The 24,534-nt window shown below is 41.5% G+C and overlaps 1 protein-coding gene across 1 annotated transcript; it reads right to left on the bottom strand.

Moving 5' to 3' along the window:
* Window positions 1–74: 74 nt before the first annotated feature.
* Window positions 75–19,714, bottom strand: rnf19a (ring finger protein 19A, RBR E3 ubiquitin protein ligase). The gene is made up of 10 exons (XM_010768145.1): window positions 19,568–19,714; window positions 10,388–11,238; window positions 6,978–7,186; window positions 6,387–6,531; window positions 5,915–6,077; window positions 5,513–5,627; window positions 5,043–5,201; window positions 3,677–3,890; window positions 3,323–3,466; window positions 75–2,971 (listed from the first exon to the last, which is right to left on the bottom strand). The coding sequence occupies exons 2-10, from the start codon at window positions 11,059–11,061 to the stop codon at window positions 2,161–2,163; spliced, it is 2,634 nt and encodes an 877-aa protein (XP_010766447.1). The 5' UTR covers window positions 11,062–11,238; window positions 19,568–19,714; the 3' UTR covers window positions 75–2,160.
* Between the last annotated feature and the right edge of the window lie 4,820 nt (window positions 19,715–24,534).

Here is a 24,534-nt window from a genome sequence, read left to right as displayed (position 1 = left end):
ACGTATCACAGCTGAGCTGCTCTGTCATAAACTCGAAAGTCAGCATGAAGAATTAAAATACAAAGACAACAAGCTTGATTGAGATTTTTATTCTGTAAGGATATGCATTAACATGCACATTATAAAGCAATTAGTTAGGGAATATATACTTTATCAAATAGCAGTTTTCTTTTGACCAAGTCAGAAATAGACCTGGCACTTGTCTTCAAATAATAATGTAAAACTCACAGAAACTTAACTGGCTTTTTTTTTTCTTTTTTTTTTAAACACAGGGGCATTAACAGGGCTGGAATACACCTACACTGTTTGAGTTGACATCACTTCTCTATGAGCGACTCTTTCCTCCCACACAGCTCCTGCTGAGCTCGGCAGGTTGACATCAGAGCAAAGTAATCTGTAGTGAGGATGGCAATTCACAACAACATCTGATACTCAAAATGCTCATTGCTTTGGATGAACAGGCTTTTATTTCCAGCAGGAGCTGATTCTAAACACAGGTGAACTGACTTTGGCTACTTTACAGTAACATTTTAAAAATATTATTTAGTTTTAAATGACTGGTCCAAAACCCGGCTAATGGCCCGAGTCTTTGGTCAGCTAAGCATGCTAGTGTGACAGCTAGCGTTAGCACTCAGGGTAGGGGCAGTACTTCGGATCAAGTTACATTTCAAGCATTTTATGAGGAAAATACGATAAATTCTCTCAGGATTTTTATGAGGAAATAAAAAGAAAGTGAAAACACTGTACAAAGGATTTTTTTTCCTCCAAAAGGCACTGTGGGTCCAACAAATATAAAATTATTTGCATTTTTCATTTGCAATGATTTAAGAAAGACAACTTAAAACATTGTAGTTAAAATACACTCAAGGCTCTGAATCAAAAATTATATTTTGATGTTGATTTTACCGAGGGAGAATCAAAAATGTAATCCTATTATCATTATACATTCACTACTGAACATGAAATCACTGACAGATGTGTGTGCTCAAATACTCAGTACATCAGAGCTGTTATATAGTTACACTGTTGATTAGTTATTCAAAAGCTTCATTTCCTTATTGCAAAAACATTGTTTGGTTGACTTTCCAGTTTTAATGACGGATCACTAAAACAAGTTAAAGTATTTAAAAAAGGCTACATTGTTATATTTTTGAAATTGGGCTTTCCTTAGTTCTCTTTTAAATTCCCTTTCTTTAATATAGCTCTCGTAAATCCATGATATACTAAATACTGCAGTGAAGACTTTCACATGTGCAAACCACTAATAAACATTTAACAGTGCAGATAGAGGTTTGTGAAGAACAGTCTGAAATCCACATTATTTAAAAATGGCTACTTTAAACTAATCAACACAATTCCCATCCGGTCATACTCAAGGTTTGGACCCAAAACAGGGTTTCAACATTAAAAACAGACTTTCCCAAAATGGAAAACAAAAATAGGCAAAGACAAAAGCACAGAAAAAAAAAATACAGGAGTCACATTTGAAAGAAAAGCAAATCGTCTTATAGATGATTATGGAAAAATAAAATGTGCTACTGAATGGACTGGTCCCTCTTAGGTTCAACAATCCTTAAGCTGTTTTTTTAGACTGCTTTAAGACAGAATGAAGTGGCGGCACAGCGGTGGACCACAGTGACCATCACATATCCATCCCTGATTCATGTAAAACACATGTGTGCCGATGACACACGGGAGGATGGGTTCAGGCTTTAAAATAGCAGCTCAATTTACTAATCAAAGAATATCAGACATTTCCAGGATCTGTTTTTTTTGTAAAAGAATAAGATCTGCATGGAGCTTGGATTCAGAACATCATTCAGGACTCAGACTGATGAAAACATTAACAACCTACTTTACAACCTGTCCACATACATTCAGCTCCCCACTAAACACCTTCACGGTCACTAAAACCTCTGTTTTCAGAGACAGAACAGAAACCACTGATCCGTTTGACCTGCTCCCGTTTTCACAAATCTCTCTCCAACGTAGACCTCGACCCTCTCAGTATAGACTGACATTCACATAATATTCCTGGCTGCCTCTTCAGCAAGTAAAAATAGAATTAACCTTAAACATATTGGCTTACATTTAAGCCAAAGGCTTCCCAGAATGCATGGTGGGGAAGTGGTAACACCGCTTACACCTGAAGAACATCCTTTAGATCTCTGTTTGTATACTGCGGGTCCTTGTAGGGCTTACAGGCTGCACGGCAGTGTTCTTGACGCTCTCTTTTATTTTCTTGTCCTTCTCCGGCTCTGAGTCTGCGCAGGCGCCTCCCCCCTCCTCACTGATGTACAGAAACATCCCGCTGCTCCCCTCTTTCGGCGAGGCAGGGGGGGATGAGGACAGCAGGCGGTGGGTGAAGGCTGCGCTGCTGCTGTGAGGGAGATAATGCTCCAGGCGGTCGTTCTCCACCTCGGGCATGGGTAAGATGGTGACGTCACCGAAAGTGGTGGCGTGGTGATGAGAGCGGGGGTCCGTAGGGGCGGAGCAGGGGGCATGAGCCGGTCTCGAGGTTTCAGGGTCGGAGCAGCTGAGCTCTGATGAGAAGTGGCTGCAGTGCGAGTCGGCCACGGAGGGCAGGCTGCCGCTCAGAGACGGAGAATCAAACTCTGAGGAGTTGGTGCTGCGCTGCTCCAGGAGCTGGGCGTCCATGTCCGCCCGCGTCTCGTTTATCTTCATGTCTCCTCTGCTGCTGCTGCTGCTGCTGGCTCGTTTCCAAAGCTTTACTCGGCTCTTCTTGCCTCCTGATGTGGAAGCTTCCTTTGACCAGGGGGACGAGGGGCAGCAGTGGTTCTCGTGCTGCGCGCAGCAGCTGGTGGAGGGGCAGGAGCAGGGACCACCCGCAGCACCTTTGAGGCCGGGGGTGCTACTGCAGCTGGCTTCATCTAGGCTGCTGCTGACGCTGCAGTGCCTCAGCTTCTGCTGTTTGGACTCTATGTCTGCCTGAGCATCCAGACTGTTGTCTCTGCAAAACCAGATAACAAGAAGAGATCCTTTTAGAACAGGTCAAGTTTATCTATATAGCGAATTTCATGCACCAACACAGACTCAATGTGCTTCAAAATAGCAAAACATATAGAAGGCTTTATTAATTAGGTTAAAGAAGGAATACATAATAATATCTAGAACAACAACTTTTCTATCAAAGATATTTACTTGCATATTTATTATGAATCAACTGTTTTTATGTGCTTTTAGTGTCCTTTTTTTGTCACAGACAGACAAACAAGCACTGGACCACAGGGCTAAAGGTCTTAGAGAATCTAGGACAGGTATACATGTTTAAAAGAGGGTAGAGATGCAGGGGTCTACTGACCTTTCCAGAGGCATATAGGCACTGAGGATGGATCCTGCCATGGCTTTTGTGCTGGCGTTGTCACTGATTGTCCCGAGACTGACGGTGGCCGACTCCCCGCTCAGACTGCAGCGCTCCTTCTGGACATCAGCCTGCACTTCCATCCTGGAAATGACAATTCAAACAAAATATGAAATAATTTCTCATGTCTCAGTGAGTCACAGAAAGTTTGCTTTAACCAGTATCAGAGAACAATACCACGAAATGTATTTACTAAGAGTAAAATCGTGCAGTAGAAATTGTATGAAATATGTGCCAGTCAAATTCTCATTAAACATTTGTCTCTGGAGCGATCATCCAGGTCCAGTTTATCACCTGTTGTAGCAGCTGCCAGAGAGGCTTCCTGTGATGCTGGTCCCAGCGAGGGCCGTGGTGCTGGCGTTGTCGCTCATGTTGTCTCGCTGCGTGGAGCTCATGCCGCAGCGCTCCATGTGGCTCCCGCTGACACTGAGCCCCGTCAGGCCGCCGACACTCGCTCCATCTCCCAGGCTGGGATTGTTGAGCCGAGTCTCTGCCACTGAGGTTGTGTCTGAGGAGAAAAGGGGCGTCAGGAAGTGTCCTTTTGATCATTAAGAGAAGCTTCTGACGGACAAAGAAGGTACATTAGTTATGTCTAACACAGAACTATTTGTCAAAAAAAAGTGAGGTTGAAAACGACCAAATAAAGATTGGGCCACAAAGAGGAATTTTGGCAAGCTATCCTAGAACAGCAAACAAAAATGATATTTGTGTCATGGAACAAAGTTTATTTTTCTGTAGTCACATCAATGACTTTGCTGACTTTCATTAGTTTTAAATTCACGCTGGAACCACAGATTGATTAACTCTTATGTGTGAATAAGTGTCAACATGTCTCACACTTTATTTCCCTGGGAAGGTCAAAGTCCCCGTTGTCATTTGGACTCATAATTATCACACGATATAAGCCTAGTCTCCCTAAACACCTCCCGGGAAAGTAAGTCTGACGGTGACAAACACACGGTGACAGGAAAAACAACTGACACTGCACCAGTCATCTCACACCACTGCACAACTGAAACAGTTTTGGCAATTCATGCAAACCATGACTCGTACGTATTGTACACACAAAGCCACTGACCAACGTAGGGGGAATTCTGTAAGCCAAACAGGTTGGCAAAAAAACAAATATGCCAGCACACAGCTACCACAAATATTTGTGTTGTGGTTGATAAAAAGCTGCTGGCATTTACTTAATATCCAGGTGCTGTGCGAGAAGTAAAACAAGATGAATGTACCAATAATAATGGTAGTGTACGTCAGTCAATTCACACCGCTGCACAACTCAAACTCCCGTCAGTCCTTTTGGCATTTTGGAAGCTATGAATAATCCATGTGTACACACAAAGTCACAGGCTTTAGGTGAACCAATGTGTCAGCACACAGCTCCAACAAATATTGATGTAATGGTTGCTAAAAAGCTTTTAATATGCATTCAGGTGCCAGTGATAATTCCACATGAACCAGTCTACAGTTAGTGTATGACAGGACGGAACATTTTCCTTATTTAAAAGTATATTAAACAGAATAACTTACAATAAATGGAGAGACTGACAAAAGAAGTGAATAAGACTGCAGAGGTGGTAGAAAGTACTTCCACCTCAAATGTTCTGCATAGTCCGTAAGAAATCAGTGGCAATGCTTTTGTTATAGAGATGCTCACCTGTGGCTGCAGCCCCGCTCCCTATGTTGTCATTTTCGTCATCAAACTCGATTCGCACCCCTTTGCCGTTCCCAGCAGACACTCCACAGCCTCCGCTCCGGCACAGGGAGATCGGGACAACTCCGTAGACGTACGCCAGCATGATGGGGACACCAATGCCTGCACAGAACCGTGTCCACACACACTTTAACAGCAGAAGATATATCTGGGCTCAATGGTAACAGATTAAAGCATTTTGAAGAAAGGAAGAAATCCTCAAATCAAAATTAGTTTAGAAAGTTGAAAGCAGAAAAACCGGCATTGTACACATTTTGGTGGTTATCTTTAAAATCTTTAAATGATGTTTTTCTCCAGCATTATACATGCGACCCACAAAGAAGAAACGTTCTAATACTTTAAATGTTGTGGAGAAACGGATCGGGAAGGAAAGAGAGTCAAAAGGGAAAGAGGGGAAACTTCTTATTTCTTACCGACAGTGACTGCTGCTACTACAGGAGACACGATCACAGACAGCGTCACCCCGCCAGCAATTACCAAGTTCCTCTTGTGTTTAGAGATGTCCTTGCCCTCATAGCGGTTATGGATCTGAAGAGGGAAATCGTTTTGAATTACCTTTGAATTAAAATCACCTTCTTGGCAACTGTGACACAGAAATTCAAAAGGCTTAACACTTTTATTTAGAAGAAATAAATGGAGGGATTCTTAATGTTATGACGACTTGTGCAGCAAAAGGTTAGATTTCCTACCACAGAAAAAGTCTTAAACATCAACAGTCAAACCCACACCATGTGTCCTGATTGAAAGGTGATTTGGTCAACAAATTATTTAGATTATATTTAGCTCCATATTATTCCTCGGCTGCTCGCTCTCACCTTTCTGCCCACGTAGACTGGGATGCCAATGATCATGGCGGGGATGGCGATGCCGGCGATGAGGGCGATGCCCACGGGGGCGCCGACCAACGTGCCGAGCTGCCAGAGGATCTTCTTCTTCCTGCTCCACGGCTTCTTCCCCCAGAAGGTGCAGCCTGACGGACTGAGAGGAGTGGAGGGAGACAGGAAATGGGTTGTCAAAAAATAAAGAGTGTAAATCAAGGCCAACATAAAAGTGATGAAACTAGGAATGTAGAAGAAGTAAAAACAGCACCTGGAATGATGGTTATTCGATTCGGAAAGTTATTCATTTATATACCGTAGATGTGTTTTATCTGTTCTTTGACACATTTGAAGACTGTCAGTCCACAGAAGAGACAGTCACGAGGCAGGAATCACTGAAGCAAACAAAACTGCAGTACCTACCGAGCGTTATTTAACGGTTTTGTTTGCTGCTGGACATTTGTCTCACCTTAAATAGTGTAAATCAGAGATCTCCTTCATGCAGAGCCAGCAGAACTCGCAGCCGCAGACAGCGCAGGTCATGTGATTACAGCTCCCATCATTCATCTTGATGATGTAGGCGGCACAGCGAGGGCACGGCTTGATGTCATCCCCTAGTGAGCGTTGATTGATGTGAAAGAAAGAGAAGCGTTAGGCATACAGTGTTTTGGGGAATATTTATTGTGCATATTCTATACTGTGGCCTATTGCAATAGTATCTTTAAAAATGTATAATATATATGACTCATCAATGAATCCTTTGTTCTATAAAATGCCAGCAAAAATGTCAATACCAGTTTCAAATTCAAAGGGGATGTCTTTAAATGTTAAACAGGGAAAAGACGGAAATCATCACCTTTGGAAGGTGGACATTTTTGCATTGAAAGGTACCTTAATGATTCATGGATTATTGTAATAGCTGCCGATGATTTGAATGCCAATGAACAAATCTATAAGTCTACTAATTGTTGGAGCTCTATTGAGGCTGAAGAAGCTGATGGGTGTGCTGAAGGAACAGATGTGTTAGCATGACACGGTCAGAAGTGTATTTGTGAGTTACCTGCGGCTCCACTCTCCTGGCTGTAGCTGAGGGAGGAGGACCTGAACGTTCTTAACCGCAGGCTTTGGGCCCGTTGTTGCCGTGCGGAGTCACATGTCTGGTTGGGATGCCACAGCTGCTTGCAGTGGTAGCAGAACTCCGTCCCGCAGCCCTCACGCCCACAGGTGATCTTTGGGCAGCTGGCACAGCCGAACGCAATGACTGCATAACTGAGAGAGAACAGATGCACACAAAAGGGTGGTTTGTATTTGCTCGTGGATTTGAAGCAAAACACTATGGGTCATCAGGGCGAAAAGGAAAATAGTATAAGTGAAAAACTTGAGCTTGAATACAATGATGATGATGCTTACTTTCCAACAGATGCCAGTGTCCTATCTATGGTCTTCTGTGTTTGATTTGATCTGATTTTACCAATTTGGTTTATGATTGTTGTATTTATATTTGTTTTACACATATGTATTATGTCCTGATGTTTTGCATTATTTCGTTTTGTGTAAGTATTCTCACTAAGACAGTCAAGGATGTTGAAATGATAATAAACTACTGAATCTTAAATCTAACAACTCAAAAGTGTTTGTTACATAAACACATCAATATAACCCGATTTGTTTTGATGAAACTAATGAGGACTGACACAATCAATTCTGCATGACTGCATGTCTCCATAGTACCCTCATCAGTCATAACAGTGGCAGCTTTATTGAGCATTACATGGCACGACTTGGAGAAAGTCAAACATTTGTTTTAATTTAATAAACATGCAAATGATATACAAACTGGTCAGGCAGCCATGTATAGCCCAACACAATTAGTTGAGCAAATAATTGCTTTATTATCGGTTTAATACAAAAATGAATGGTAGCAACTGTTTCCTCTTGCTGACATAAAAGCCAACTATTTCCTTGTGGCATGGAAACAATGACACAGTAACAATGGTTTTGTTGAAAGGAAAAAGGAGAGCACCTGGTGTTTTAATAAAGTAAGTATGAAAACCTCTGCTAAACCCTGAGATGGTTGCAGACATTCAGTCGCCCCTAGCATCATGGGGAAATGTGAAACGTATGAAAAGGAAAATCAAACACTCAGGCTGACAAAAAAACTGGACTCAATTGGATATCACTGGGTAAATGATTGAATAAGAATCTGCTCCCTGAATGAAACCCTAAGGGGATCAACTCAAATTCTGTGAACAAACACCGTTCTCCAATATCTTTATTTATAAATGTAATTCTGTAAAGCAAAGCCTGCAGCAAGATGGAGCTGCTTATTTGCCTTCGCAGAAAAACTATTAAAGCTAAGTCAGAATACATTTGGGCATCGGCTGAAGATGAATTGACAATGAAAAAAAAAATCAATAGTTGTTGCTCTACTTGGGAGATAAATAATAAGTGCTCATTTTGTTTACCATGTGCTGAGATTTCACAGCGTTAAGGTTTTTGAAGAATGTAAAGAATGCATAACATGGGCAGAAAGAATGAAACTGAAGGTAATATACCCTACAGTAGAGCAAAGAGATGCGGTTTATTAAAAGCCTAAATTGTAATAATTAAAAACTCTACACTGGATTTCTCCTCACAAAAAAAACCAAGGTAAATGTTGGAAAAAGCAGATTAAGAGTGGACTTTACTACTATGATACGGTGAAGGAAACAGAAAACAAACGCGTGGTAACAGACGTCACGGCATCCTTTTACAATGCTTGTAAAATGTTTCCCTACAAACTGACACACTTTGCAGTTTAGCATCAGGGGAAGTGTGTGTGGGCACCGTACACCTACAGGGGTTAGGGAGTCTAGACAGTTTCCAGCAAGACTCCACTCACACCTCAGTGAGGCAAACTGACAGCAAGTGTTAACCCTAACCCTAACCCTAACCCTAACCCTAGTGGAAGGGAAAACATCCAAATGGACCTTTTGGTATAACCATTAAACTATGTATGTCACCACTGTTAAGTCCAGACTGTACACTGCAAACAAATACATTATTAACCTATGTCTACTATCTGTTCGGAGGATTCCTGCGTTTGCCGAGCGGACAAACGTAGCCCAATAACTTACGGTTGTTATTATACAACAATTTAGAGCGGCAGCAATAACCGGCGGAGACTGTGACAGTGAGGCAGAGCTGAAGTGATTAGATGACGAGAGCAAGATGAGCTGAAAAAGACTCATGAAAGAGCCATTATTCAAACAGACAGGGTCGGCAGTGTTGATGAAACAAAGCCCAGAGAGGAGAGGGAGGGGGAGAGGGAGACAGAAGGAGGGACAGAGAGAAACTGTAACCAACAATAAAAACCTGAAATGAGTTAGTAACTGCTCCCAATCACTCTGAAGCAGTTAACATGATTTCTTTACACCTTAATTAAACAAATGGACACGGATGAGCAGATTAGATGATGCTGCGTATGTGGTTGTCCCGGTGCGGTCAACAACAGGTAGAGCAAACAGAACATTATGTTAGCTTCAGGCCTGTGAGCAAACTGTTGAATCCCGACCAGCTCTAAACATACAGAACTCTGACCTGAAACTCACCCGTCACCTCCGTGTGAACGAGGGAAACCAGAACAACACATTCTCCCTCCCTCAGAGAAACATCTTTATTTGAGGTGTGGCTGCATTGAGTCGAATGAACTACAACAAAAACTTCAAAATGCAATACATGTGCGTTTAGTAATTGGTCATTTATCCAGTTTTTACACGTCTTCTGTTCACTTTTGTCATGTTCCTCTTTGTTTTACATTCTTATTCTGTGTGGTACTCATTCTTCAGATGATTGAATAATTTCCCCTGAGTTACTGTAAATGTTTTTTGCAGCTTTGTTTAGAAAATGACTCGCAGTAATTAAAGGTGAAAATGATGTTAAATATGTGTTAAATATTTAAGGGTTTAAAAAAATTCCAGGTATGGCGTGTTAACAATAGGACTCTTCATCACCTGCTCCTCACGTTGTTTCGACCTGACTCATCGGCTGACAAACAGATCTATTAGACCTCGAGTTATTTTTATCTCAGGCAACTGGAGAACTTCAAAAGACCATATTTCAGCTTTGACGTTTCCTTATTGTAGCTTCTCACAGTGTTATTTTGGGACGTCTCAAGCATCAAACACATCTCAGGCAACTGGAATAGAGATTTTTTATTAAGTTGTTTCCTTGTTGTTTTGTTGCCATGAATGTGAGGGGGAGTACACTTAATATGAAGAATAGTTCAGATTCGTTCCTAAACTTTAGTTACACCTGGCTGCCACATTGTTTTTAAATGTATCTTAAAGACAATGTTATGTTATCCTCTTTAACTAAGACTATCAACATTCAGATTGAAACAGATCTCTGTTAGGTCACCATCTATCCCCCAATGACACAACGGTAATTGGTCCCAGGATTTTCCTCTAATTCCTCAGCTCTGGTTCTTACCCACAGTCGGGGGCCGGGCACCAGCGGCAGTCCGGCTCAGCCACCAGAAACCTCCTCAGCATGAACTCCTCGTACTTCTCCATGAGGGCGCGGTCCCCCAGGATCAGCTGGATGTCGTGGGGATTGAAGCGCTCCGTGCACTCGGGGCAGCAGATGTTGACACGTGACTCAGATATCTCGATGCGCAGATACTGTCGCAGGCAGTCTGCGCAGGAGCGGTGGTGACACGTCATGATGTCGGGGAATTGCTCTCGTGCGTGGCGCAGGAGGCACAGAGGGCACTCCAGCGTGTCTGACGAAGAACCTGACACTGAAGAAGTGGACACTGCGGCCAGCGCCGAGAGGGAGGACGTCTTTTCATGGACAGTCTCTGCTGGGACGCTCTCTGCGACGACAACAGCCTCCGCAGCAGCAGCTGCCGGCTGCAGATGCCTCGACTTGCGCTTGGGGTCGCGGTCGGGTCGTCTGCGGCGACTGAAGAGTGCGTGGAGGGACAGGCGGCGCTTTTTGGGGGTCTTTCTAACTGAAGGGAGGCTGACAGAGGAGGCCACAGAGTGAAGGTCTCGCTCTGAGCCCGTGCTGCCATGATGCTGCTGGTGCATGATGCTCATCACTACAGAAGGGATGCTGATGGTACGACCAGAGAGCAGCACATCAGGAGAGATGAAGGACATGGAGAGGGTGGAGGATGGATAGAGGGACAGGATGGTTTAGGGGAGGGGGGCTTGACCGCTGTTGGTTAGGAAATCATGGCTTGAGGTTGGTAGGAGGTGTGGAAGTCTGTGGTGGTGTACAGTCCCTGGCTGACAGCACAGTGATGGGATGCAGATGTTCAGATGTAGGAAACCAACCTGACAGAGAGGGAAAGAGGAAGAGAAAATCAGGTCCAGAGCCAAATCTGAATCCATTCACTTTTAATGAATGCGGCAAAAACAGAAACATTCGGAAGATTCAAAATGCTTAACAACTAAACAACAATCAAAATACAACAAAACCTGAGACAGCACATCTATCAGAGAGTTGTTGCGTGTTAAGGAGAGGCCGTCCCTTTGATAATGAAGTATTTCCCTTCAGGCACTTTTTTTAGGCGCATCATCTCGAATGTGAGACTGCTTACATAAAACCTCTGCAAGCTTTCCCAGGAGAGTGTGCATTAGTCATGTGTAGACAAAACAAGACAAATCCTTTGTTTTTTCCATCATAGATCTCAGACGTGGCCACAGCTGTGTTAGTTTGCCTCTTGAGTAGCCACACCTCGCTTCAAGTGTTTCCACATGCTCTTATTTTACACGATACAAACAACTAAAGCATAACATCTTTACCGCAGTATCCAGTACAAGTGCACTGGCAGTGGATGTGAAGAATTGCAGTTTGAAGCCGTACATTTAAAGCAGAAATGAATCAACACAGTTAATGGGTGTGGTCCTATTCAGGCTTCGCTAATGTTGAGAGGAATCCTCTTATGCTAATGAATGTACACGTTTGAATATCTCTGCCTTTAGCTCGTACCTTAGGAAACAAAGTAATGGAGGGAGGAAAATAAAAACGAGAGCCAATCTCACTATTTATATTGTTTTCAAAAATTCCACATTGTCTCCGAATTCTTTGCTGCATTGCTATTTTATCCCAATATATTCCAGATGTAAAAAGATAGTTTTATTAACAGTTGAATTCCAGCATCTACCTATCAGAGTCTCAGTTGGGAAATAAGCTTTTTCAATGCTAAAACCATCGCACTCAGAAGATAAAGTCTGTTCATTCTTCAAGTGGACCTTTTTTTGCAACCCAGGTCAAAATCTACTTTATAATCAAGCATCATGGCCTAATCTCGTTATTATGACTTTGTCATGTGTTCCCAGCTGAAGCTGAGTAACAGTTTGTTTTATTTATGTCCTCACCTTTGTCCCTATCATCTCCCATTTGGAAAACAACAGAGCAAAGCAAATGGATGACTTCAGCAAGAGGTTCTGTAGCTGAGGGCCATGAGCTGTTATTGAAAAACAATGTCTTTGGAGTTGATAGTTTGACCATGAGACACACACAATTTACCATGTTCCAACATTGATATTGTTCTATCATTGTTTAACTTCTCACTACTTGTAAGCCACAGGAAACTTCCCTTTAATAGTTTACACAACAGGCCTGTTAAAGGTGGGGTAGGTCATTTTGGAGAAACTAGCTCGAGTGTGCTAGAATTTGAAAATACACAGCCAGAAGAAATCTGCCACTTCCTTACAGAGCCCCTCCTCCAACACACACGAACGTGCACATGACCAATGAGGGCACGAGATAAGTTTGTGCACAGATGGAAGGCTGACAGGCAGGTAGGCCATCCAGTTACTAAAATGATTAGTCGTGCTTTTTACAGCACTACGGCTTCCACAGACATTTTTTAATGGATTTATTGTCAAAGCACTTAAGATATTCATTGCTATCTGGATGTTAAGAACATTCCATGGAATATAACAAAAAGTGTATCTCGAGCCGGTTTCTCAAACGTACCTACACCACCTTTAAGTCTTGGCAACAACACTTAAAGTAGTAGAGCCGCTTTGGAGTTTTTCTCTGAGTTGCCAGCGTCATTTTTCCTTTCTTAATAGAGCTAAAATTTGCCACTATAGGTAATACTTAAAACAATATATTTTCCTCACTCGTTAAATAGAGGGTACTTGCTGTGTGAAATATCCTTTCTCAGAAGGTTATGGAATAATTTTAACAAAGAAACACCATCGCCAATTATCTAAAAGGCAGACAACTTAAACCCACATGATCTTGAGATGCAGAAAGGGCTAGATGTTACTATGAGGCCATATTTAGCTGACTTCAACATACATTTTATGTAGAGTAACCTAAATGTTTGTGAACCAAAGATAACTACAATTAAAAAAAAGTCAAACCATAATTGCATGACATTAAACCATTAGCAGTGCAGCCAGGTTGTAAAGACTTATGTGTTTTAATTGCTCGTTCTGAAAGTTTAAGACTTGCTTTTTAAAACCCAAAGTCTGCATATAACATCTGAAATGTAAGCACCACTAAACACCAGTGGGTGAGGCGACATGTGAGGTGACAAATCAGGCAGTTTGATGGTGTGACTTCCTTGAGATGTGTCATGACTCTAAATGGATCTCCCTTGATAAATAATGACACAACAGTGACGCTCAAAGATTGAGTATAGAGATGTGGCTTTAAACGGCAGCCTGTAATGTTTGAAATGGGAGCTTAACATTATCCGGCCACATTTGTAACATTTCAGATTGAAATCCTCTATATAGTCAAGAAGGAAGTTGCTTCTTAGGAGGTTCCAGAGCCATTTGGGTATCTAAATAGCTTCCACTGAGGCCAAAGTGATGGCCCAGCACTATTAAATCCACATCGTAACAAAGCTTGATGATGTATTGGGTCAAATAGCCAAGACATTTTTAACAAGGCAGAGGAGGAATTTTTAAGCAACCCACAAGTGAATGTGAAATTACACCCCCAAGGTGTAATCAAACTGGAAAAGCCTTCCGAGTGAGTTGGACTTTCCGTGTGACTGCGGTCAGTGTGTGCGTTTGTGTTTGTGCACACACAAGCATGTATTCAAGTTATGTTTCCCAAAGGCAATCACATGCAACCGCAGCTCACACACAGAGACGATGTCCCAGTTCCTGAGACAACCCCGGGGCAGGAATCCCACAGAGGCAGAAATAAACCAGATTCAACCTTCCTTCAACTCTTACAAATCAGCTGATGCTACATCATGATTACCATTGTAGTACCATTTAAAATGTGCGGTTTTCTGCTGCAGAGACAGGTCAGTGCAAGGCTGCTGAACGTCTTTAGAAGTCACACTATCATGTATGTGTCACAACTGACGGGGAAAACAATAGTAACAGAATGTGTCACTTGGGGTCGCAGTGGTGGTGGTTTTAACAAGTACGGCCCACTAGACCACAATGACATGTTGGCTTTTCCATCGCAATAAACTAAATAAATCCAGGTTCCCATTGCCTGCAATTTAGCAAAGAGACAATTAGGTGCATAACCAAATTGCAATGGAACGTTTTATGTTACATATCTGTGACTGCAAAATGTCCCGTTGAACCCTGTTCCATAAATACATCTCAACACAATTAATAAAATATAAACAGAAACAACTTTCCATGGGAATTAAAGGGAATAAATGGGAATTTTCTAAATTGAAGGTTGGCTCTTCGTAGGGAACTTAAATATAGTTGGGGAAAGTATATTTTAGCATAATCTTGACTAAAACAAACAGATGCCATTCAAGTACACTTGAATATCCATGCCATTCCTCAATCACATCTACATAGCACACTGCTTACTGCATGGCTATCGAGACCACACCCCCTACAGGCACTGTGCATTCCTCCACCACATGCACAGATGATTTCTACAAGTAATATTTAACTCAACATTCATGTTTTTGTTCTTCAATGAAACAAATGATTGTTTTAATTATTTGATTGAACAAACAATATGGAATATTTTTCCAATTCCCCAGCTTAACTTCCCATGGAAACTTACCGCCCCTTTGCAACCCCAGCCACAGTCGAATCCAAAGGGTCTTCCAGCAAATACAATGACAAACAAACAAAAGTAATGATTACCGGCTCATATAGTGATATAAAAAGATAAACCGTGTACAATATTTTGTTTTAAACACATTCTGGATGTAACTTCAATGTGAAATGTACTTTACATTTCAGCCAAAGCTAATAGTAACTGTTCAGTTGTTCATGATGTTACGTCAGGCCGAAATTCAAGGACTTGCGTAATCTGGTTTCACTTTGGAGCATGATGGAGGAAACAATAACTTGGTTAAAATGAGTTTCTCTCTTTTTATAAAATACATACTGTTACTGGATTTTTGGGGCCAATATAAATAATTGAGATTTATTCAAATACAAACACAATATACAAGCCAAAACAAAATGTTTTATATTCACACGACAAACACACTTATTTTGACATTATTTTTCAGTGTGCTGGACCGACCTCTAATCTTTCAATCGCGGTCACACCCTCATAGTTAACCTTTATCAAAACAAATGTGTTACATGTCTCTGGAAAATGTCAGCATAGTCCAGTAGTTTAAACAACCGTCATTCGGCTCTGTTATTTCCTGTGCGTGGTTTGGACTTTGGGTATTTTTCTAATCCATTTGTCCTATTTTTCAAAGCTGTGGTTGAACTACCTCCAGTTTATTACATTCCTGATTATAATGAAACTATGGAGGTGCCCATCATCAGTGTAATTGAGTTAGTTTGTCTTTCAGGTGGGAGTTTATTGCAAAAGGAATCCATGCTGCATTTCTTTATGGTGCAGTCCAAATGTAGGGTTGGAAGATGATGGTTTCCCGGGGTTTTGTGAAAATGGTAGCCTATGTCTACCATCAAAGAAATCCCACATACAGTAATGAGCTTCCACTCCTGGAAATGTGAGTCTCAAAGGGCTCTCCTGCATAAAATTCATCACGTACGCTAATTTCCGTTGACATTCCAGCTGGACGACAGACTTCCTGATCATGACAATGCGTTCAGTTATTATGTTTTGAGACAGAGGAACAGACTGCATGACAAACGCTATACAAAAGCTACCTATTTTTCCACATGAAATGACATTAGGAGGAAATATTTCAATTTTTTTTCCTCAACCGTCACTGCTGTGTGAAGCACGAGACACCATCGCTCTGCTGAAGCAAACTAATACTTGAAAATAAGTTATTGTTAGACTGCCGAGCCAAGCATTCATCAGGTGTAGGCCAACTTTCTGTCAGCTGAACATCTCAATAATCCTGTAGCTTAATGAAGCTCTGTTTAGCCTATTATCTGCCAGCCGGAGTATTCAAATAATAATAATGTCTGTAGTTCAACAAAGAGAGAGAACAGGAGGCAGTCGAGTGAATACCTCTGAGGCTTCTTTCACGCTATTTACAAAACAGTGAGATTAACAACCATCAGGGCACGGTACTTTTCCACTTTATCTGGTTCCTGTGAGGAGGCAGTCAAACTAACCATGCAGCTGGAGAAGCCATGCCTAGGTAGCTCAATTCTATGCGGTATAAACATATCTGATCAGGTCAAAAAGCAGTTAAAACATGAAGTTGAATTATTTTTCCACTTCTCCATTTAGCACCATGGAGACAGCAATTAAAAATGGCTTCCGTTTGCCCCTGTGGCCGGTGGGAGATCCCCTTTTCCATCTGCATTTAGAAGGTATGCTGATACTGATATGGACCGTATATAAGTCTAAAGGCTGCTGGCCATTCATTTCGATTACAGCTTGATTTCGAGGCAAAGAGGTCGTTGCACTACTGTATGCACTTCCTACTTCTAGGACCGCAGTACGAAAGCACAAATATACACTGTTACATCTTAATGTCATATCCCAATCTTGTTCAGAAGAGGGTTGTGTTCCTCCCTGCGTAATGCATAGGCACATGCACACGAGTGAAAGAAGAAAAGCCATAATCAAGAAAGAAGTTCAAATGTTGTTATCTGTCTCTGGTGCACAGATGTTTGCCAGGTCGTTTATCAAGTAAAAGTCAGGACAAGTTAGCATGCGTGTACACATTATTGCATAAAAAACTAATGTTTGCTTTCGATTGACAGCCCATGGGTCTTGTGTTTGTCACATGCAGCTGTCTGGCCGTCAGTCAATGTTACACTCAAACCAAGTTAGAAGGGGGATGTTCACAAATACAGTTTCAAATTAAATGATTTGAATAAGGAGTTTTACATATCAGATCTATTCCATTGTTAGTAGGGAATGTAATTTGTAAATGTGTAGTGTGATCATTATGTTGTCCCTAGCACAGGTAGGTCAAATAACCAAAACTAGTTCAGACTAGAAAATGCTTCCTGGATAAATCTAAAATATGTGTAAACTAGGGGTGGGGGTGATAACGTAAGCCCTTGGGTTACATACAACAAGAGCAGCATTCTTCATAACAGGTTTTTATTTAAATAAACCTGTTATGAAGAAAGCTATTTGTCGCGTAGGGAGCAGGTACAAATATTTGACCATCACTCTGAAGTCCTTTTGCTAAACCGTGGAGATCCCCAAGGGAATATAATCAGCCTCTCGTTGTTCCTAAATTAATGACATGAAAGAGGTGTGTAAACGTGAGATGTTCCTGTACGCAGACGACTGGTGTTTACTGACAAAACTTGGCTACGCTTCAGGAAAGACTGAAAGAATGGTTGACTAAAATCAGATTATGGCTCTCTAAAATTAAACTCGGTTTACAACTATAGGAAAACAGGGGGGGGATAACTTTCCTGGTAAAAAATCAGTCAATTACTCGGTCTTTACACTCAATGGCAATGTGCAAAGGGCAGGTAGTTTAACGAATTGCCAAACAAAACAAAAGGCCTATTTGTTAGGTGTGTAAAACTAAGTACAATATATTGTTTGTAATGTCTGTCATTAACGTTCAAATCACGTCACTAGGATTGATGCTGAGAGACGGAAACTGACCATGAGATGAGTTGTTACATCGTTCAACACAGGTCCAGAAATGTGAATAAACTTAAGAGCACAATAACAGTTTCATTCAAGTCTGACACCCTCATTGCATTTTAACAGTAAAGGGCTGCTAGGAGAAAGCAAAGCCTTCTTACTCACTCACTGTATTCATTTTTGATCAGATCTCAAACAAGGAAGTACTGTGCCCGTAATTGATATGTTATCTTTTCAGTAAAATATTGTGGACTGTGCTATGAAAGTGATGACAGAAAAAAATGACACCGACATTTCCATTCATTGAACGGTGTCTGTACTAGGAAATGACAGTCAAACATGAACTAAAATGAAACTTTAAAAGAAGACTAATCAAAAATGATTACATACCTAAAATGGGGGACCAATGTTGAACTGAATTGTTAGTATGCATTGAACATATAAGGAATCACACAAATTACAATGTCTGACCTATGGGTCCGTCTGATCTCTGTTAGAACAAAACAATGTGGATCTTTTGACGCTATGGTTGATTATTTATATCCAGCAAGACCAATACAAGTTTTTGGATTTGCGTACCCTACGTTTATCTCTCATATAACATATTAAGCCTTAAAATCCTGATTTTTACATTGTGAAGCAGGACATTAATGTAGCTAGAGTCACCAGCCTCTCATCTGACTTTGCACTATAGTCGAAGTGGCTTATAATTTATGAGCTCAATATGCATGTAAAGTATACTTTAATGATGTTGTCTGGAGCACTTACAATGATTTATGGAGAGCAAGTTCTGCCATTTGTATTCAAATAGATTTGTAAACCTCCCCATCTCTTGTCTGAGCTCTGTGAAGTGCCTACATAACCTTAAGCATCCATCTGTTTGCATTTCACATATTTATTTATTTATTTATTACTACAATAAGCAGTATTTTATTCTTAGAGTATTTAATTTGACATTCTGTTTTGAGCTCATCTGCTTCTATTTAACATGTATATAGTCTACTTATCCTGCATGACTTGCACATAGGTCACGTGTACTATTCTCTTTCTTTTTGTACTATATTTGTATTTGTAAGTCTTATATATATGTATGTGTTAAGGAGACCGGGGCTTAAGATGTTCATTGCTATAACCACACTGTAGCTACTGTGCAAATGACAATAAAACCTTTGAATCTTATAAACAAATTAGGATAAAGAAAATAAGGTTATTTCGCATCAAAGAAAAAAAACAACACACGTAGATTTAATAAGTAGTGGCAACGTTAATAAACTCACAAAAGGAGAACTGCTGCAAATGTTTCACCCGACGCTTGGCACAGAAAGAACCAAATGGTGTTTACATTTCCACCTGGATAACCAGCGTTAGCATGCTAGCTAACTCAAATCAGTTTCGGTTAGCAGGAAAGCTAGTACCTAACTTTAGTCGCCCAAAGAGTTTCAGCCCAGCTGATCTAGGATGTTTGCTAACCCACCGCACAGTTAAATCGACACTATGGTTTATGTAAGAAAGAATCTTAGCAGTCATAAAACATCATCTGGTGCCAGCAGAGGGTTTAACCCAATGTTGAGTTTAAGATAATTTACAAGCTAACAAAGCTAAAAACTGCTAGCTGCTCGTCAGCTTCGAACAGGAGGAAGTTGAGATCTATGTGATATTATTAACCAACCGTTAGCTAGTTCTGGCAGTAAAGATCATCTCACACACACTTACCGTTATGTTTTCATCTGGTCTCCCTTTTCTTAACAGCAGAAGTGTACACCGTTGTCTCAATATCTGAATAAACCGTACATTTGTTGCAGAAAACTTCGTAGGGCAGCCAATGTACATTCCCCGAGTGAGCCTGACTGATGATGTCAAGCTAGGGGGCCAAGTATCAGCAAACAAACGTCACACTTCCGGTTAGAATGTGTCCGCTTTTCACAATAAAAGCCTTTCTTGTATAAATGTTTTTTATCAAAGAATTTCCATTAGATTTTACTATAAACTTCAACTACAGTTCAGAATCAAAAATTTGTTTCTTTTACTTCACTATATTTATTGAATGACTTTAGGATTTGAGTACTTCTTCCACCAGTCAACAGTAGTGGAAGAAGAGCTCACATTGTTTTGATTTGAACTCAAACTACAACAAAGCTCCATTTTTAGTATTAACAATAATATAAACTAACATTGAAAAAACCACAGACATATAACTTGCTTTACAAGTGTTAGATTACTTGACAATGCTTTTCTAAAGTAGAATTAACTTAAATCATTATTAAAGAACAAATAACTCAGAATTGTTTCCAACATGTAGCATTTTAATGAGTGTAGTATACAATAGTTACTCTACCCTGGAAATAAACGTTGTGTTTTTAAATTCCAAAAGATTATGTTATTTCTCGCTCTTATTTCTAATCCACATCCAACGGAACATATTTTCCTGATAGCAAATGTTGACTTGACACGTTGTCATAACACCCGATGAATGTGTTTCGAACTCCAATCCACTAGGGGTCAGTAGCAGAAATGCCAGTTAACTCGGACATGGACGAAGACACCGGAAGTGACTGAAATGTGTGAAAACAAATGTTATTTTGTAATTCTTTCCCTATGAAATGTTCAAATGTTAACCGAACAAGTTTTGATAAAAACCGTGTGATAAAGTTTAAATACTCATTTAAATTATCAGACTGTTGATTGAGGCCAATAAAAGCAACGTAATTTAAGGCTCGTTTGATGGAAGACCCGCATTGCATGATGGGGTATTGCCCAATTAATCTCAGGCAAAACTAAACAAATAATGTCCAGCCTTCATACACAATGGTGTCCTCTATATTAAAGACAGGGTTTTATCAATTCTTTATTTCCCCTTGATTCAAGACATTTCTGTTGTTACACCATCAGTTAGCATGGTTTGTCTGTGAATCGGTTTCCCATCTCACCCCGGAGCAACTCATACTTACCTGGCAGGGGGGTCTCCATGATCACTAAGGTGGATCCCCTACGGCGAGGCGCGGCCATTGCACTGACGGTTGCGCTGACCTGTACGAATCCCTCAAATGTAGGAATCTCGACTGCATAATTTGTGGTAGTGGGGGACTGCGTTCGCGCTCTCCCCTGATAAAACGTAAAAATTAACGATGGAAGAACTTGCAGCCAATGCAAACAGAAGGCTTGGACCAAAAGAACACAAGTGGTTATGATCATTGACTCACTGTAAGATGTTGATGACTTTTAATGACAGCAGGAATGTATTCGACCCATAGACTGTATATGAATGGACGTAGGGTCCTTGACGTCACCCATAGGATTCTGCAGACTTGCCGAGAAGCCCTAAAGGCCCAGATACACCGGCCAGTCACCTGAGAAGACGCCAACACCTACTGTTGCGTCGCCGGACTCTCCTGCGTATTTGCCGACTTCGCGCACTGGAACACACCGCAAATCCGAGCCGAGCACGTATGAACTGCGCATGCGTGAGTGGCAATAACTCTCCTTACCAGCAGGCGGCGGTAGTGTGTATTCATCAATCAAAAGAGGCAACAACCGGAACAACCGGGAAACAGAGAAGAAGAACAGACTCCGTGATATAAACAAACAACAAATAGCTTTTTTCTTTCCATTTTCACTCTCGTCCATTGAAAACATGAACGAACAGGAGCAGGACGAACGGGATGTACTGGAGCTAGCAGCTCTTGGACTCACGCTTGTGTTAAATCATTTGTTTACCTCCCTCACTTCCGTTAACGCTTCTCATGCACTGATTCGCTAGCTGAACAGCCAATCAGTGTTATCCCTTTGTCCGACTTCCGGTGGTGTTCTCGAAGAAAAGGCGTCAGGTCGGCAGAAAAGACCCGACGGTGCAGCGCCCACCACTCCGAATAGGGCGTGCCTACGTTCATGTTCGGCCTGACTCCCATTTACTGCCGATTTCGGGCCTTTAAGGCCCAGATAAACCGGCCCGTCTGTTCTTCTTCTCTGTCTTCCGGTTGTTGCCTCTTTTGAATGATGAATACACACTACCGCCGCCTGCTGGTAAGGAGAGTTTCTTGCCACTCACGCATGAGCAGTTCATACGTGGCTTGGCTCGGGATTTGCGTTGTGTTGTTCCAGTGCGTGAAGTCGGCAAATACGCAGGAGAGTCCGGCGACGCAACAGTCGGCGTCGGCGACTTCTCAGGTGACTGGCCCGGTGTATCTGGGCCTTTAGTGAGGCGGAGTCGGCCACTAACGGCTCGACAGTGACGTCAGAGTTCAACTCCCGCCTGCTCCAAATAGAGTGGCGAAGTCACGCCCATCTTACTTCCGGTCCATGGGACCTTTATTTCAGGAAAAATTATGCATCGAAGTAAAATGAAGAGAGATAAACTTATCTTCGATCCCGTTGAATTGTGCCTATGGAATCGTACACATATGATGTTTGTCAATCTTAAAAAATAATTTCCATGTCAAAAAATCACAGTTTGTCGTTATACTTTTGAAATATAAGACTTTTATGAAAATACGCAACTAGAAAGACAACAAATCCAGAGTCGTGTAAGTGATGTCATAACTGTTTTCCTCCACTAACGGCCCGTCCACACAGCGGCGTGCGTTGAAGCTTCAACGCTTCTGCCCATTCACTTTTGAATGGGTGTTGACGTCTCACGCTCGCCGAACTGCATTGTGGGGAGCGTTGGCTCGCGTTGCTCGCGTGGTTCAAACTGTTTGAAGCTTCGACGGAAGCGTCAGCCATCAAATCCCATTTATGAAATCTGCCAGTAACAACTGCTAGCCATTCAAACCGCGTGTATGCTGCGAGTAGGAATCACCCGGTGTGCTTGTATGATCAGTCTCTGTTCAATCTCCGGGAATCCGGGATACAAACCGGAGGAGCAAGGCTGGAGGGAGGTGCAGAGATAAGTGGAGTGGATGAACTGGTAGGTTTTCGCCTGTTTGGGGAGTTTATTATCCAGAATATACCTCATTTAAACATTGAATGGACAGCTAGCAGGCATAGACAGTATTATATAGCTAGCATGGAATGCTAGCATTTTGCTTTGTATGTCGGGCGGGAAGATTTATGTGATTGGTTGTTGGTCGCGTTGCTCGCGTTGACTCCCCAAGCTTCAGACATGCCACCGCCAGCAGCGTTCAACGCACGCTGCTGTGGTGGAACGCTCCGTAAGGTAGTACCCCTCACTGCAGTGCGCAGTAACCTCGACGCCCTCCTTCTCCAACCTCAAGATCGCCCCCTCCTTCTCAACCTTTGAGGCACGTGCATGCCTATTTCCGGTAGCAGTTCTGTTCTGTTAATCATAGTGTCAGAGTACGATGGACGGTAAGTATCCCTGAATAAATTAACTATTTGTTTTTGCTGGCGGGTTGAAAATGTGTTGATTGAAAGTAAAACTTACATTTGTGTTGCTTCAAAATAGTAGGATTGCTGTATAAGCAAAGTCCTGAAAACTTTAGGAAGTCTTTATATTATTTTCTTTAGGCCCCACGGACCGGTTCCGGGGCCCGAAATCGCGTCATTTGCAGAAACAACGTCTAAGAACTTTAATATTTAATATATATTATGAATATTTTATATCAATATAACATTTAAAAAAACAAAAAAAAACACAATGCAACAGTGAGCCTCTGAATTAGCCCAGAGCGAAAAAATGCTATCTATTACTGCACCGAAATCACTCCTAGCTCCCTTATTACTTATCCTAGCTGCACATCCACACATCGTTTATGATCGTAAAGACACAAAATCTAACAGTGCCACCTCAACACTGAAAGATACAACTTGCGACGTTATCATCAAAGACGTACCACAAAACAAGTGGCGCTAGGTAGCCCACAACGCTAACATGGCTTACCTTCCGTCTTTTTCTGGTCTAAACTGGTCTTCATGGCAATTAAAACGATAACAAGATGATGTATTTAATCCATAGGTTAATATCCAATGTGTATCCAACTACATTTGTGTTTGCTTCAAAATAGTAAGGATTGCTGTATAAGCAAAGTCCTGTAAACTTTAAGGAGAAGTCTTTATATTATTTTTTGCAGCTAACTTGAGAATTACTAATAACTATACTATGCAATAGTAGGATTGCTGTATAAGCAAAGTCCCTGAAAAAACTATGCATAAACCTAAATATTTCAATTCGATTTTTACAAATAAATGTAATACTGTCAGCTTAATTTTATTTCTTGCCCTATTCGCCTTACCATTTTTGTTTGGTGTTTATTTTCTTTGACCAGAAACACATAACACACTTAAACCAATGACGAGAGCCAAAAGTGTATAGTTCTGTAAATTCTGGCATTATCACTGCCCGTTCTGCCAATACCAGGGGTCAGAGGCTTCAAGCTGGAATACCATGCCCAAAAGCCATTCCTTCTGTGTGGCACAGAGTATGAATTAAATTGCTCTTTTTAGTGCTGTCTGTATTTTCACATTATTTACAATAGAGCTTAATGTCCTTCAAGCCTTATTGACTTTACAATTGTTTCTTGTTTTCAGAGTCACAATTGTTAAGTGGTGGCTTTAAGCTGCAGAACAGCAAGGCCATTTTCATTGTCTTTATTGCTCACAAGACCATAATTATAGGGGCCAGTTTTTACGGCATGTCTATTCACATGCGGCCAAAGCTGTGACTGTAGGGCGACTTACAGACCTGCCAGGCGCGGCCTGCGCAGCCATCCACCTGCTCACTGCAA

Source organism: Notothenia coriiceps, unplaced genomic scaffold, assembly GCF_000735185.1.
Source record: "Notothenia coriiceps isolate Sejong01 unplaced genomic scaffold, NC01 NC01_scaffold00000339, whole genome shotgun sequence".
Classification (NCBI taxonomy): Eukaryota; Metazoa; Chordata; class Actinopteri; order Perciformes; family Nototheniidae; genus Notothenia; species Notothenia coriiceps.
Note: the sequence above shows the minus strand (reverse complement) of the source record. Positions and strands in the feature narration are given on the sequence as shown.